This window comes from Ambystoma mexicanum, chromosome 10 (assembly GCF_040938575.1).
Source record: "Ambystoma mexicanum isolate Mex_15411 chromosome 10, UKY_AmexF1_1, whole genome shotgun sequence".
Classification (NCBI taxonomy): Eukaryota; Metazoa; Chordata; class Amphibia; order Caudata; family Ambystomatidae; genus Ambystoma; species Ambystoma mexicanum.
The window spans coordinates 70,921,406-70,939,136 of NC_090932.1; the positions used below are offsets into that span (position 1 = coordinate 70,921,406).

At 45.3% G+C, this 17,731-nt stretch overlaps 1 protein-coding gene across 1 annotated transcript in view; it reads right to left on the bottom strand.

The window, feature by feature from the left end:
- CHRNG (cholinergic receptor nicotinic gamma subunit) overlaps positions 1-16,043 on the bottom strand; it is a 265,266-nt gene extending 249,223 nt beyond the window's left edge. Inside the window, exon 1 of the mRNA XM_069617539.1 lies at positions 15,845-16,043. Within this exon, the coding sequence (XP_069473640.1) occupies positions 15,845-15,884 (40 nt within the window). The 5' untranslated portion in view covers positions 15,885-16,043. The remainder of the gene's footprint in view (positions 1-15,844) is intronic.
- Positions 16,044-17,731: the final 1,688 nt, after the last annotated feature.

Sequence of the window (17,731 nt, forward strand, 5' to 3'; positions counted from 1 at the left end):
GTGGCAACTTTTTGCCTCTAGTAACTAGATTTGAGGTTACGTACTCAACTACTCGTGATCGTAACATCTTGCGAATGTTTGGTCGCGCAACAATGTGCTTCTGAGAGTAGGCAGAGTATGGCGCAGAACTTGATCGTTCTCAAGGGCGACGTCATGTCAGGATGACGGCGCAAAACATAGTGAAGCTTCGACAAAGATTAATGGGGAATAATTGAAACCAGTTGAGCAACAATAGCTCTTCTTTTGTAGATTATTCGCTACTTTTAATGGATTTTATATGTCGAGCGGGGAGTGGGACGCGTAAAGAGTTTCTGTTCAAATACGCTTTCAACTCTGCTGCTGTTAATCAAAAAGGCAGCTTTGAGCTGATTTAAAAAAAAAAATCAAACTAGTAGGGGGCCTAGATTTCTCGCTCGAAAAGGAGAAGACACAAATATAGAAACTGTGTTGAAACACAAAAGACGAAAAGACGCTCAAACAATGTTGGAGAAAATTTGCAGCAAGAATCTTTTGGTGAAATTTGGGAACTATTAAACTCTGCGTGTACGCCAAAATAAGCTTTGCTTCTAAATGCTGACTCGGAAGATTCATGGGTGAGCCACTTCTCGGGTTTGCTTGCTATCCCAGCTGATAGGAAGTTCTATAAAGACGCTGCGTCTGTTGATTGGTACCTCTTGTTTGATAGGGATGCCTTGTCTGACTTTATAAAGGGAGGTAGCAACTCTAGGGCTCCTGACCCTGATGGGCTAGCTAACATAATGTTAAAAACAGAGACAAAAGAATGGGTAGAATTCCTTATGGTTCTGTTTGCAGAGATTGTTAGGTTGAGGACGATTCCCGCTTTGTGGAAAACCTTGACAGTGGATCCAATCTTCAAGAAGGCGTTAGGGAGGAACCAAAGAATTACCAACCTATCGCCCTTATTGATCTAATTGGCAAGATATTTGCTATCTCGCTCTTGGGGGAAATTACCGGATTGGGCTTCAAGCGTGGGGTGCTATGACATTTTGCAATCAGATTTTGTCAGAGGGATAGGCACTAGTTTAAACACATTTTTTAAAAACATCTCTGAAGACACATTCTATCATAGAGAAAAGCAAAACGTATTTTGCGTTTGTTGACCCTGAAGAGGCCTTTGATTCTGTAGACATGGACTTACTTTGGAGCAAATGAACAAAATGGGGGTGTCCATTGGATTTTTTGCAGGCAATTCAGGCTTTTTACACGGACACCAATCTGAGGGTAAGGTTAGATATCTTGGGGTGGTTAACACAACCGATAGCCACCTGGAGATGATAAAAACAAGGGTGTCCCCTGGCTCGTGTCCTCTTTAATTTGTTCATATCCGACATGACTGACACATTGAGTGAACCGAAAACATTTCCTCCAAGGTTGAGTGGGAGACCTGTGGTACATCTGCTCTTTGCGGGCGATTTAGTCCAAGTGGACCAGACGCCTATAGGTCTTTAGCATCAATTGCAAGCTCTACAATCATATGTAGACCTTAATAGATTGAAGATCAATGGGGCCAAAACAAAGATGTTTATTGCATGTCGGGCTGTTGGAAGGAGGGCGAAACTGATGACCTGGTGTATTAGTTGGAGTCAAATCGCCATTGTTCAATCATTCACCTATTTCGGCATGCTACTAAAGAAAAGTGTGAATGACACACCTAGGGTTGCACAGCTAAGGGCTAAATCTAAAAACCTAGCTGCCCGTGGCTCAATCATAATGAAATGGTTGTGCCACTTTTCGCTGGAGCCGGTAGTGACTTTCTATAAGATGAAAGCACTGGCAATTTTGACCTATGGGGAGGTATTTTTCTCTACAGCCCATTGTGTGTGGAGTAAGAATGAAGGATTATACTGGAGGAGGATCTTGCACCTTCCACCAGGGACTCCTAGGCATGCTATAAAATATGAACTAGGGTTCATATCCTTACATGCTACAGTTGAATGGACGTCACTCTCATTAAACAGGAAATGCGTATCTAAGCTGCCGGCACGGGCTTTTGAGATTCTTAAGGAGACCCTTGCTAATCATAGCAAGCCGATATTAGAGGAATGGAGAATAGCTTGCCAAAAATTATTGGCGGACTTGGGGATTTCTGCTGTGCATTACCTGACAGTGACAATCAAAAAATACTCCTCAGTCAGGCCAATCAGATCAGCCGACAAAAATTGGGCGTCATTAAAACTTTGCTGGTCCGGAAAATAAAGGTACCCGTAAGCTTGCCAGTACCATTGTTTCCGGACCGGCAAACTACAAGTTATGCAAGCGGGTGCCTTTCAGCCCGCCAGGTCAGACCTGGCGGACTGAAAGTCACCCGCTCGCATATCTAGACCGATGCACCGGCACTATTCATGAATGTCCAATGGGACTCAAATTGGAATGGGGAGTAATATTTTACAGCACCCGGCAATTACTGGGTTCGCCGGGGCTGTAATGCCCCAGTAAATGTCCATTGCGGGGTGACGCAAAATTACGGCACGGCTACCAGCACGTCTAACGCCATAGTCATAATGACCCCCATTTTCTTATCACACTAAGGTTCAACAGGAAAAGAGTGGGCGGGGCAAGTTTCCTAGCCTGCGCGCCGGCTCTCTGGAACGATCTCCCTCCACACCTACAAAATTAACCTTCCTACCGTGCCTTCAGGAAACATCTAAAGACCTTCCTCTTCACCCAAGTCACCTTTTTCTTCTTACCCCCTTTCCCTTGCACTTCTCTTCTGTAACTAGTGCCTAGATGCCTCTGGGTTATGTGAGCGTACTATAAATTTACGAAATAAACAAATAAATAAATAAATAAATAAATGAACGAACCCTACTGCGGTCAAAATTAAATTGTGGCGCGAAGACAGGGTCAAAACAATAACCCAGAGATCGCAACTTAAGTGCTACCAAGACTTTGTGGCGGAGACGAGAGCTTACAATAGTTTGCTGAAATACCTCAACCTGTTTCCATGTGGTTTTTAGAGACTTCAGTTTTTATGTTTTAGGATGAATTTGTATCAGACCAAGGAGATTTAGATCATGAGGAAACAATGGAAGGGCGGGTACCTGAAGTGTCGACATTGTAACATAGAAGGTTTTTAGGGAACCGCGGTGGCATCTATCACTACCTTGCTCGGGGCTGACAGGGAAGGGAACATTACACCTGGATAAGACTTTTGAAGAAATGCCAACTAACAGCCGAGACGATTGGTGGTCCATGTTTTTCATGGGGGACCATTAGAAAATGTTTATAGGTTTGATTCAATTATTGGCCGATGCTTTTAAGGGATTGGACTAGGCTTGTTACTCTAATTGCATTATACATGGGATTATGAACTGTAAAGGGGTATTACTAATTTGGGGAGCTATTTTCGGGAGACATCATTCACAATTTGAATTATTTAATGTATTCTGTGACAAGGTGAAATTGTGCTTAAGTGATTTTTCATATGACTTTGTAGAAGGTATTATGCTGATTTTGAAATGCTCAAGGTCAGCAAAGATATTGTATATTTTATTTGTTTTTTTTCTGTATGGTGAAAGGTTTACAATGAAGCCAAACATCTTAATAATAAATAAATAAAAAATAAAATAAAATAATAAAAACAGTAGTGTACATTTTATCTTGCAATGTCCTTGCCCTGCCATGCAATACACGGATTTACCATGAAATACCTCTCACACAACAGAAAGCACATCGAGCCAGAGCAGTTGAGCACTAGACATCACATAACATCATACACGTAATGTACGGCCTCGTATTTGCAGTTGCTCCCATCACATGCGAGGAGAGCCTCAAATGCCTCAGCAATGGAATCTAACGCCTCATTTGCCTAATAGACTTAACTAAGTAATGTCCCAGCCAGGACCGCCAGCCCATCGAGTCCCTTCATTCAGGCAGGCCCTCCACATGTCGGGCATTGCGTCCTCATGATCCATACTCCCCGCACACGCATGCCAGATACTGATCACCACTCATGCACGCACCACACACAGGGAATCAGACCTCTCCCTCCAAAGGGCCACAGGACACATCAGCACCACACTCTGCTTTTCTTCTACCCAGCCCAGGTGCACTGTGTGCAGAAACGGGGAGGGTGGACGAGTTGCAGTCTCCCCCCTCCTCCCACCCCTGCTGGTCACACAAGAGTCATTAGGAAGCTGCTGGGGGGCTGCGAGAGCAGAAAGTGCTGAGATCTGATGAAAGGAAGCAGCACTCTGATGGGGTCCTACTTACTTTCAGGTGAAGATGAAGGTGGAAGAGTTGTACTTAATCCCTTTCTCCCCCCTGGTCACACAAGAGTCATTAGGAAGCTGCTGGGGGGCTGCGAGAGCAGAAAGTGCTGAGATCTGCTGAAAGGAAGCAGCACTCTTCTGGGGTCCTCCTTACTTTCAGGTGAAGATGAAGGTTGAAGAGTTGTACTTAATCCCTTTCTCCCCCCCCTGGTCACACAGGAGTCATTGGGAAGCTGCAGGGGGGCTGAGAGAGCAGAAAGTGCTGAGAATGATTTTTGTGATTTCATTTTTGCGCGACATATAAATAGATACATTTACTAGAGTTGTTTTTATATAAGTAAACAGACATGGGTAAAACACAGTCCGCTTAATTCTTGTCCTTATGAAAACATTTTTATATAATACGGATTGGGGCCATACCTGTTGGCTCCCTTTCCTGGGCTAAATTCATTTGCTCCATTTATTTGTGCACAAGGGCAACGTTTAGATAATCCGGCCCCAGATGGAGAGTTAAAGCTGGAACGCTATCTGCCTTGTGAGCATGATTTTAATATTTATTTGAATAGTTTTGGGGAGAATGCCCAGATTATGAATGATAATCCACATTACTCCTGTCCACCCATCTCGTCACAAACCTTCCTGTTAGAAGGCTCCCTGTTAGTAAGGAGTGAGAGAAGTTTTAAAATTCCTTGCTCCAATAGCATGGTAGAGAGGAAGAGAGAGAGAGCGCGAGCTGAAGAGAGAGAGAGGGAGAGAGAGGTGGGAGTTGCTGCAGAGTGTTTTCAAGGGGAGTCCAGGAAAGCAATATCCAGGTGGTCCTTGCCTGAGGTAGAAGCCACTGAGTTTGGTCAATGGAAAGGGGAGCCCGATCTGGTTAATGGCCTAGTGACTATTAGGGGTTCTTACTGGCACAGTAAGTGCCTGGTGGGGATAAGACTACTGGCACAATACCTGCTTCATGGAGTTAGGAGTACTGCTGCATTTCTGGTCTCGCTGGTGGAATCACAGGCACAATACTGATTCATTGAATCACTGCTGGCACTATAACGGTCAGCGAAGGGCAATCAGATTGTAACAATCAATCTGCTTGGCCCTCACCGGGTCGTTACTGGGTTTACATAAACTTACCTGTCAAAGTTCACCGCTCCACATCCCTTTGAGCTCCATATCTTCCCTCGCTAGGCCTCCATGGAACGGGAGAAGGGACTACGGCCATTTTGTTTGTTTACTTTTCTTCCCTATCTTTTTAATGGCCGCCATGGAAAGGGAGAAGAGACTGCGTGTAGTCCTTTCTCTCTGATCCCTGGTTGCCATCTTGTTACCCATTTTTTTTAGAGTTGTGAAACGGTTGCAACGTCGTGTCTCACCTCGAGAAAAATTGCTGTTAGTACCCCGGTACAACATGCCATGGTACTAATAGCAATAGAACCCTCAGAGGGGGCATTAGCGATCGGGTAATGCCGCTGGGGCTATATTACAGCCCTTGCTTCGCTTGGGCTTCTGATTATTGCCCAGGGGCCATTACCCTACCAGTAATGTCCCCCTCCTTGGGTTCTATTGCTTTAGTTAATTTTATAGGTGCAAAGTCACTATTAACTTTAACTGCACTGAAGTCAATGCTTTCTCCTTTTAAAAAATGTGCTTAAAGGGAAAACAAAGCTGAAAAGGGTAAGCACTGCTGCAGGGATTTGTGTGCAATCTGAAAATCACAGATTTAAATTCTGTTCAGACAAATTCAGCCTTTTGATATGACATTTATAACACGCTTAATACCCAGAGGTTTGTAAGCACGGACCCGGGGATCGAACCTGTGTTGCTCCAAGGCAAGCACGTTGCCTCTGAGCTATCCTTCCGAGAATGAAAGTCATTTAGAGGGACAAAATGGTGTGCTTTATCAGCAAAATAAACTTTAAAAAGAGGAAATTATTAAATGTTTCTAACATTCTCAACTGGCTCAATTTAATGTTTTACCATGTACATTTCTAGTCACTTCTCAAGTACATATTGGTGTCATAATAAGAATGTTACACTTGTCCTCCTGAGAAAAGCACATCATCAGATCTTATAATAGGCCTATGTTTTATTCCCTACATTTCTCTTTCAAAACCTACGAAAATGGGGAATGGGCGAAATAGCACCAGTGAGCTATCCTGGCTGCTTTGCATACAAATACAAGCAGATTTTCGGAACATAGGAATGACCACAGATTTGACAAGTGATAAAAGTTTTGTGTAATTTAATCACTAAATACATAAAATGCACACTAGGTTTGGTGCTAGTTTCATTTTTCACAACACTGACCCAAAGTGTTTGTAACCATGAACTATATACACTCGTTTGGACAGTCTAGGGATTTGGATTTAAGGCCACCACGGTTGCAATATCTGTCACTTACCTGCAATTCGGGGGTTAAGGTTTCCGTTCCACAAAACTCAGTCTTGCTCAATTTTAGAAGAGGAGAAGCCAGGTCTCATAAGGATGTGTGAGTGTGTGTGTGTTTGTGTGTGTGTGCGCGCGCGTGTGTGTGCGCGCGCAAACATTCTTCGAGAATTTTATAAATAGGATACAAACACACTGATACGTATGAAACACTTGTGTACGAGCGCAATATAAATAAAATATCATATCATAATAATTACAAACGAAATACCAATCAAAATCTGAAACCTCACTTAAGTTCTTTCTTTTTTAACACCTCAAGATAGGAAAGCCACTCAGTCGATCAATGCATCTGCTGCACAGACCTCTGTGTAACCTTGGGGGATCAACACTTCAAGTCCTGGCAGGGCTGCCCCTAGTCTTTCAGCAGTCCAAGGCTGGTACATCAAGCAACCGTCCTGTTGGGCAATGGTAGCTACAAACAGGCCAAGCATCAGGATTACATTTGTCGGTGGCCAAAAATGTGCATATGGTTGCCACATAGTCAAATGTCTGTGGTTATCTAACACTAACTGCCAGGCTATTATGCAAATCTATGCAAAAAGGACGAGCATACTCGTCCTTGGCACTTAAGGGGTTAAGCGGTCTGAGGCTATTTGGCCAATTTTAAGCAGCAGTTCTAAGGGCTATGTTCAATTTAAGTATGTCTACCACAAGTTGTGCGCGCTAAGGCCCCCGGCCGAGTTACCAAACATTTAAATAAATAAATAAATAAATAAATAACATATAATTTCCTTAGTGTTTCTGCATTTTTTTCATGAATCTGAACTTCTAATCATCTCACCCTCAGTGCAAGTGATCAGCAGTAACAAGCATCATGTGACCGCTGATGACCAGTGCTTTGGAGGCTGGGTGGTCAGTGCGAGGGGCTGAGTGATCAATGAATGAGGTTGTGTGATCGGAGCCTTTAGAAGGGTGATGAGTGAGTGAAGCAGGGCAACCGCTGTTAACGGGCTACTCACACTGGAGGGGATTGGTTGGTCTGTAAATGTTAGGAGGGGCGACCAGCTGATGAGCCCACATGGCCGAGTGCCCGGTGAGCGGTGCAAGGTGACATGACAGGGCTGCCGAGTGAGCCAGCCTGAGTGATGAGTGAACACGCCGCAGCGATGAGTGCACATGGCAGAGTGATGAGTGAGAGGAGTGCACATGATGCTTACACAATCGCCCATTGCAATGAGTAGAAATGGTGCAGTCGCACTGTGAAACAGCAATTACAATTGTGAGATTTCCAATGAGCAATGCCACATGTTTAAGCGCTTTGGTGGTGACTGGAAAAACGCAATGAGTGTGTCCTTTACTGACCCCGGGTATTGGCGAACCCGGGCATCTGTCTTGGGCCGGGGGGTGGTGGGGGGTTGCCTACATGTCAACACTACCCATCATTAATTCCATTGAAATGGCCAAACTAGTTGATCACTTTCACTAAACCAATGCTCAGCAAATCCTCAATGTGCCACGGTGAGGACTTGTCCAGTATGTCAATGACTTCCTGTGTATGACCTGATTTCTTTTTTTGAATCAGTGTAGTTGAGCTTTGTTTGAGTGCTTACAACATTTAGAAGGAATTGATGACTTCCTGTGTATGACCTGATTTCTTTTCTTGAATCAGTGTAGTTGAGCTTTGTTTGAGTGCTTACAACATTTAGAAGGAATTGATGACTTCCTGTGTATGACCTGATTTCTTTTTTTGAATCAGTGTAGTTGAGCTTTGTTTGAGTGCTTACAACATTTAGAAGGAATTGATGACTTCCTGTGTATGACATGATTTCTTTTTTTGAATCAGTGTAGTTGAGCTTTGTTTGAGTGCTTACAACATTTAGAAGGAATTGATGACTTCCTGTGTATGACCTGATTTCTTTTCTTGAATCAGTGTAGTTGAGCTTTGTTTGAGTGCTTACAACATTTAGAAGGAATTGATGACTTCCTGTGTATGACCTGATTTCTTTTCTTGAATCAGTGTAGTTGAGCTTTGTTTGAGTGCTTACAACATTTAGAAGGAATTGATGACTTCCTGTGTATGACCTGATTTCTTTTCTTGAATCATTGTAGTTGAGCTTTGTTTGAGTGCTTACAACATTTAGAAGGAATTGATGACTTCCTGTGTATGACCTGATTTCTTTTCTTGAATCAGTGTAGTTGAGCTTTGTTTGAGTGCTTACAACATTTAGAAGGAATTGATGACTTCCTGTGTATGACCTGATTTCTTTTTTTGAATCAGTGTAGTTGAGCTTTGTTTGAGTGCTTACAACATTTAGAAGGAATTGATGACTTCCTGTGTATGACCTGATTTCTTTTCTTGAATCAGTGTAGTTGAGCTTTGTTTGAGTGCTTACAACATTTAGAAGGAATTGATGACTTCCTGTGTATGACCTGATTTCTTTTCTTGAATCAGTGTAGTTGAGCTTTGTTTGAGTGCTTACAACATTTAGAAGGAATTGATGACTTCCTGTGTATGACCTGATTTCTTTTCTTGAATCAGTGTAGTTGAGCTTTGTTTGAGTGCTTACAACATTTAGAAGGAATTGATGACTTCCTGTGTATGACCTGATTTCTTTCTTGAATCAGTGTAGTTGAGCTTTGTTTTAGTGCTTACAACATTTAGAAGGAATTGATGACTTCCTGTGTATGACCTGATTTCTTTTTTTGAATCAGTGTAGTTGAGCTTTGTTTGAGTGCTTACAACATTTAGAAGGAATTCATGACTTCCTGTGTATGACCTGATTTCTTTTCTTGAATCAGTGTAGTTGAGCTTTGTTTGAGTGCTTACAACATTTAGAAGGAATTGATGACTTCCTGTGTATGACCTGATTTCTTTTTTTGAATCAGTGTAGTTGAGCTTTGTTTGAGTGCTTACAACATTTAGAAGGAATTGATGACTTCCTGTGTATGACCTGATTTTTTTTCTTGAATCAGTGTAGTTGAGCTTTGTTTGAGTGCTTACAACATTTAGAAGGAATTGATGACTTCCTGTGTATAACCTGATTTCTTTTTTTGAATCAGTGTAGGTGATCTTTGTTTGAGTGCTTACAACATCTAGAAGGAATTGTGCACCAGTTGACCGTAACTACATTTCCAGTTGAGGGTTTGCTCAGTATTCCAATGATTCAGTAAATTGGTGCTTTTTAAGAGCTGTTGTTCAGCATTGACCGAATGCTTACCAGACATCTTGCTACACTTCATAACGGGTCACATGTTCAGAGCACCAGCCAACTCCACCCAGGTCAGGTTCAAGGGAGTCAGCCGCGAGCAGGTGACCGGCAGCAAATGGAAGTCGGAGCGCTGAAAGCAAGAAATGTTGCAGGGACCACAATGCTGAGTTCGGTCCCAATTGGCCTCTCACTACTTGTTACAAAACCCCTTTGCAATTCAGTACTAGTTATATCCGCTTTTCAATGCTTACTTCAGGTCCCAGTTACCACTCAGTGCTGATTTCTGCCCTCATTTGCCCTTTAATAACCACTCCCAACCCCATTTCCACCCCCAATTCTCCAGTTCTGGTGTAGTTGCCTCCTACTGTCAATGTCTAGTGCCCCTTTCAATTCAGTGCTCATTATTTCTCACTTTCCTCTCAGCATCGGTTTGCATGTCCACCTCAGTACCCATTTCTAATGCGATTTGCCTGCTCTCAAAGTGGTAAAAAAAAGCACAGAACAGGTTATCATGCCGTGTTCTTTCTGGAGAGGGGCGCCTCCTACCTTTTTTGAAACAATTTTGCAAGGAACTTGGGGTTGGTCGGCCTGAGTCACCTGGGGGAACCCAGACGTGGACTCCCTGCTCACTGTGCTCAGAGAGGCACAGCTTCACCTCACTGATGAGGCCCGACAAGGCTGAAACACGTGTATGGGGTTGCTGTTGGTACTCTTGTTCAGAAGGGAATTGCCATAGCATTTCGGTGCTGGACTGCTCATGTGGGCGGGACAAAGACTGATATGCAAATGAATATTTCCCATTTGTGAAAGGTACAGTGAGCAAAAAGCGATGGCTGCGAACTCTCAAAATGGGAAAAAAAACACAGAACAGGTTATCACGCCGTGTTCTTTCTGGCGAGGGGTGCCTGCTACCTTTGTTGAAACAATGCCTGCAGGTAACCCCTTCTGCTCCTCCTGTTCCCCAGTTCCCAGTTTTCTCAATTTGCACTCAGTGCCATATTCTACCATGTTTGCCCCTGAGCATCCATGTGTGGCTGCATTTGCACTACAGTGCCATTTTGTGCCTCAATACCCAATCTGGGTCCCAATTTCCTCTGAGTACCCATTTCCTTCACCATTTTGTTACCATTTTTCGTTCAATATCCAGATGTATTTAATTTACATGTCCACCCATCACCTACTCAGCTGTGTGTACAAATACATTCCAGACCTACTGGCTTTGCCAATGCGTATTTGCTCGACTGTCTCTCTTTCACAATCCACCTTATCTGCTGGTAACATTCATCCTAACATATTTCTGGAGCTGTGCTGCAAAGCCAGCTGGGGATTTTGCAGCCACTCCTAGGGCCTTGTCATGTGTGATATATTTGTTTTAAAAATACCACCTAATTATGAGCTGGGATTGCATGGTGTATTTTGGGGTTTGTCTGGTTGGTCACATCAGCAGAGCACCCTAAAAGTCCCAAACATAAAATGTGCCTAAGTCTTTTCTCTATTTCCATAGGTGGCCTCGCACAAAGACCTGCATTTCCTAATTCAAGGGCTATTTGGGAGGAATAATTTGATTGAATAATGGTTTTTCCCATGGACTAAACCAATACCAATCAGACACCCAGTTATGGGCATAAGTGGCTGTTTTTGTGAACCAGGCATAGCATATCCTTTCATGACAAAATTGTGTACGTTGCGTTTGAAAGCCTTGCAAGTCCTGTCACGGGTTTAAAGTTGCATCCAGTTCCTAGTGTAAATAACACCTAGAATGAGATTCTTTGGGAATCAAGCCGGATGTGCAACCAGCAGGAAAGCACAGTGAGCATCGGTGACACGCAAAATTAGACATTTGAATAAGAAACGACCTGCACATTGAAGGGGTACCCAATCAGGCAATGCATTTTCGGGTTACCAGCAAGTGACCAATGAAGGTAAGCAAGTCAGCTGGGTGATGACTGAATGGGGCTAGTTTTCTGGAAGAGTCTCATTGAGTTACATCGCCTCCCTAACACCCAGGTCCACACATCCTGCGCTCCCACCCTACCCGAGACTCATTGATCAGCTTCCCACGGTTTTCCTCTCATGCTGCCAATTGCCCGCCGCTCCCTCCCCGTTAGCTCCTCGCTCCCTTTTTCTCTGCTCCCCTCACTCTGTTCTCCCCCATATGATTGTGAAGCGATGTGTTGCTTCCCGAAGCTAGTTCCACGCCCAATAAATACCCTCATAATAATAATTGAGTTAAATCTGAAACTAAAGTGGGACAGTAGCTAAAAGATTAGAATGAAAGCTCATCCCAGGAGGCTCAGGGGGTGCTCATCCTTGGAGGATCAGTGAGTGCTCATCGTGGGAGGCTTAGGGAGTGTTCATCTGGGGAGGCTCAGGGAGTGCTCATCCTGGGAGGATCAGGGAGTGCTCATCCTGGGAGGCTCAGGGAGTGCTCATCTGGGGAGGCTCGGCGTGTGCTCATCCAGGGAGACTCAGGGAGGGCTCATCCGGGGAGGCTCAGGGAGTGCTCATCCGGGGAGGCTCAGGGAGTGCTCATCCTGGGAGGCTTAGGGAGTGTTCATCCGGGAAGGCTCAAGGAGTGCTCATCCTGGGAGGATAGGATCAGGGAGTCCTCATCCTGGGAGACTTAGGGAGTGCTCATCTGATGAGGCTCAGGGAGTGCTCATCCTGGAAGGATCAGGGAGTGCTCATCCTGGGAGGCTTAGGGAGTGTTCATCCGGGAAGGCTCAAGGAGTGCTCATCCTGGGAGGATCAGGGAGTCCTCATCCTGGGAGACTTAAGGAGTGCTCATCTGAGGAGGCTCAGGGAGTGCTCATCCTGGGAGGATCAGGGAATCCTCATCCTGGGAGACTTAGGGAGTTTTCATCTGAGGAGGCTCAGGGAGTGGTCATCCTGAGAGGATCAGGGAGTGCTCATCCTGGGAGGCTCAGGGAGTGCTCATCTGGGGAGGCTCATGGAGGGTTCATCCCAGGAAGCTCAGGGAGTACTCATCAGGGGAGGCTCAGGGAGTGATTATCCTGGGAGGATCAGGGAGTGCTTATCTGGCGAGGCTCAGGAAGTGCTCATCTGGGGAGGTTCAGGGAGGGTTAATGCTAGGAGGCTCAGGGATTGCTCATCAGGGGGGGCTCAGTGAGTGCTCATCCTGGGAGGCACATGGAGTGCTCATCCGGGAAGGCTCATGGAGGGTTCATCCCGGGAGGCTCAAGGAGTGCTCATCCAGAGAGGCCCAGGGAGTGATTATTCAGGGAGGTGCAGGGGGTGCTCATCTGGGGAGGCTCAGGGAGTCATGAGGCTCAGTGAAGGTTCAATTTATTGACCTTTGCTTGAAATGGAACAATCTAATTTGCATGTGAAAATCTCTACCAGCGCTCACGATGAGGCTCAATTTCACTTCTGTTGAGCACACCGTGAAAGCTCCCGGTTGAGCGCTCTATTCATTTTTTGGCTGGGGTATCCCTTGTAATCGGGAGACACGAGTCCAGTCCTGGTTCTAAGTTTGCATTCTGGGACTCGTGGTCCTGGATTTATTTCAGGGAATTCCAAGGCTACAAGTCCCAGAATGCAAACTTAAAAGCAGGACTGGTCTAGCATGTCCGGAATGGAATGAATAACGTTGTCTCCACTGCCTGCATGCATGCTGGCGCAGGGCCTGGTTATTTATGTATGTAAGGATGGATGATTACGGCTGTGACGAATAGCGTATTTAGTATTTGATCGAATACCGAATAGTTTGTCAACTATTCGGCCGAAGTCGAATATGAAGCCGAATAGTTCCTTTATTTAATAAATCATGTTCCAAACTTGGAAAAACACACTTATTAAAAAAACAAATAAGGCACCATTTTAAATGCATTCTATACTTTTATTTCTCTTAATTATAATAAATGGAGCTTCTTTATTTAAAGTATAAAAGCCAGAAAAAAAGCAGATTTAACCAACATGAAGGGTACAAATGTACAGAAGGTTGTTGCATATTCAAAACCAGTGCCAGTTAAAGTAGGAGGCTTCACAAATGTAAAAGGACTAGGTTGGAATGAACAAAATGGATATTGCAATTAACTGCCTTTGTGAATGAGATGCATTGCATTTTCTATCCAGTTGCAAAGTCGATGCGGTCGAGTTTCTAAACTTCTTTGCAGCTCACATACAAATGTATAAAATGGTTCATGTCGGCTCATGCAGGACACAAGTCAAGAGGAAATCTGAAATGGACATCACAACTATTCCCCCCACCCAAAGAAATGCTGCTCACGTTTCACTTATCCTCGCCACTCCTTCTCGCCAATACACAAACATATGCAACGTATCATTCCTGATAAAATATCTGATAATATTAAACTCAGGACTCAAGCCCTTAAAAAAAGATGTACGCAATGGGAAGTGACATGACAGGAACTGAAAGTATCCTAAAGTGAAATATGCACATTTCTTTCAGTTTACATATAAACATCTGCCAAAAAAAAAAATCCTGTATTTTTGCAGACTAAGTAGAAAAGATGAGCCCCTTTTATGTCTAAGAATCTGTAACAAATCATGCCCTAAAGAGCAGATTACAATATAAGATATTTTACAGCTGTGTGATAGCAATTTGTCTGGTCTTGTGACTAAGTGGCTGGTCTAATTCTATTCACTTTTGCAAACTGAAGTCTATATTTGCCTGCCTGAGTTCTTGTTGCATTGTATTCAAAGGAGAATGTCAAAGTATTTGGCAAGAGCGGAATAGCAATAAACTATTCGGCCGGAGCCGAATAGCTTTTTTTCAACGGGAATTCGGCCGAATACTTACTCGAAGCCGAAGTTCAGTACACCCCTATGAATGATTGTCTGGGATTTATAGGGAGCGCCATAGATTGGGGAAACATCCAGGGGGTTACAGATAGGGTGCGTGGTAGCAGAGACAGTTGGGGGAGAGGGGCTTGGGGATAAAAGGGTGAGAACGCTCCCTTGGGGGGCTATAATTCAAGAAAGAGGAAGTATTGTTCATACTGGGCTCTGCTGTACCACCACATACTAGTGGTCTTCAGGGATCCTTGGAACCTAGACTGGCACTGCCTGAGGACCTTAAGGCAAGGACACTCCCCAGCAGGGCTGAGGCAAGGATGTGAGCATATCCCCCCAGGCCAGCTCGGGTGGGGGAGGGGTGGGTGCTATTATGCAATCTCCTTCTCTCCTTGCAGAGTAGCCAGATTTCATCTGTATAGGTCCATCAGTATGGCACGTGCTGGTGCCCCCCCAGCCCCTGCTGGTGGTATGAGCCTAGGTGGCACAGGCTACATAACACTGTCCGCTTGTAGAATTAGCCAACCCCCTCATGTCTGCCCAGTACCATGGTATATTAGCAGCCAGGTCCATATAGTTATTAGTTGGGAACATAATTAATTATTCCTCTTAATAAACAAATGCTGCAGCCGAAAGGTGTAGATGGGGCCGCACCGATAATTGTTTTCAATTGTTTTTATTTTAATACAATACAGTTTGAAATAATAATGTACGTCAAGCAATGCATTCACCTAGTAAGTACTCAAGCAATCCATTATTTGGTGTTTGTCCAAGATCACAGGGCTGGGCTGCTTTGCAATCAGGCTATCTATCCCCCACCTGGACCTGACTGCTTTCCTCCCCAAGATCTCAGAGTAAGGCTGCTGGGCTCACGTCAGCCACAAGACAGAGCTGGCTGCACTGCACACCGGCAGGGGTCTCTCGGCAGAATCCCTCAAGCCCCCCTGTTCACTTCGGATGCCTGTGGTACGCAAGGGCGAAGCTGGCACTCACCGTCAAGATTCAAAACGGTCCCTTCTACACACACACAGTACGTCAATACTTGACACCAGGGAGTTTCTCCAGTATCCGGAATGACCCGCTACACCCCCAGACCCATGTGAGGCAAAATTGTATCCAGCTCTCCGTCAATCTCGCCAATAAGGACCCCTCAGCCTCCCGCAGGTATGACAGCCTAGCACCTGTTCTGACTGGCAAATAATCGAGCCTGGCGCACTCAGGGCAATCACGTGTCAATTGTTTTACCTGGAATGGCGAGTGAGAGCAGCAGGAGCAGCGATGCCATGGCCCAGCAGTCCTTTCTCTGGGTGCCCCGTGCCCGATCGAAGCCCTCGGCGTCCTCGCTCTGAGTGTGATGTATGCCAGGGGAGCGACTGGGCACACACTGGCTGCACCAGGCTGCAGCTGTCCAGCTCAGCCGGGCATTCTAATCCGGCGAGGACAATGGGAGGGCCTAGTTACACTCCTGGGCGCTGCGGGAGGGGGTGGGGGGGTGGGGTGAGGGAGGGAGGGGGGGGGGTGAGGGAGGGAGGGACGGAGGGGTAGTGGTGAGCAGGAGAACGTTTCAGCTGCCGGCCCCACAGGATGGTGGGGTTATTTCCCCAGGGCCTGATGTGGGAAGGGAACATAGCTTTCGTCTCACGAGATTTCTCATTAAAGGTCATCTTTTTATAGCAAGATGGCAGCGGGTAGGTGATGCTTCTGGCAAAGCAACCCAATCGGGGTAACAAAATGGTATAGCCGGTCAGATAGCACGGCGAGTAGAGCGCTCGCTTTGACATCCGTGCAGAGCCATGCATGTTCGAATCCCGGCAGCGCCAAACTCAGCCCTTCATTCTTCCGAGGTCGATAAATAAGCACCACACACCCTGGATAATAATACATTATTATTATATGACTGCACCCTGTCTAAAGCAGTTTGATATTTGGGGCTCTGGGGTTCAGAAATGAGAAGTAATTTCCCCCAAGATCACAGTGTGTTATTTGGTGAGACATTACCGTATTACAACCTGTTGTTGCAGTATGTGGGTTGTTCAAGATTTAAGATTCATAAATCTATATACTGTATAGTGAAATGCATACCTTATATACTGGGATGTGCCGGCAACGGAACACTTTACACATCATAAGGGGAAGGACACAGTGAGGGAACAAGTGAAACAAAGGAGTGGAGCGATGAAAGACGGGAGAGAGCAGGCAATTTGTCAGCAACTCATCTACAAGCAACCAGGAGAGGAAACAGGGAGATCCGATTACACAGTCTAAATTTAGGATGGAAAGGAGTGTGTGTGGGCCTACGTGTTAGGGAGGAGACATTTCTTGAGGAGGGCGTTGAGATAATTTCTGAAATGTAGGAGCAAGGAGGTGAGTCTGGTGTTGACGGGAAGGAGTTTCCATTCAAGAGTCTTGGGGTGTAAACACAGAAGGCCTGTCTAATGGTTCCTTCCTTCCTGCACCAGAGGAGTTCAAGTCTGCACATGCTCTTACTTCTGGTGGATCCTAGGCCTCCGGAGATAATGGGCCTCATTACGACTCAGGCGGTAAGGGGTTTAGGGCGGCGTAAACAGCGCCGGCCCTTACCGCCTGAGTACGAGGTCCCTTAGCGCCATGGAGGTTTTAACACCTGCTTTTAGCAGGTGTTAAAATCCATGGCGCTAAGGGACCATGGAGTTAATTACGCCACCGTAATTTACGGTGGCGTAATTAACGCCTTCCCCACTCCCATTATGCCCTATGGGGCAAAATGGGAATGGGGAAGGGTAAATGGGAAAATGGGGATTTACCGCCCCGCCAAGGTTGGAATGGGGCGGTAAATCCGACAACCACCATGGCGTAAACGTAGTTTACGCCATGGTGGTAAAGTCACGGCCCAGGCGGTAACTTACCGCCTGGGTCGTAATGAGGCCCAATGAGTCTCTCAGTGAGGTAGCTTGGGGACTTCAGTGCATCCGTATGCCCCAGGACTGGATTCAAAAGCCAATTTTCCCTTCTCAAGGCAGAAACACCCATGATTTGGTTGTGATGAAGTTGCCATTGACATCAAAGATTACAGACACCCACCGCCAGAGTGCAGTGTCAGCTTTTGATATTTGAATCACGTGGGGCATAAATGCCAGCCCCATATTGTTCAGT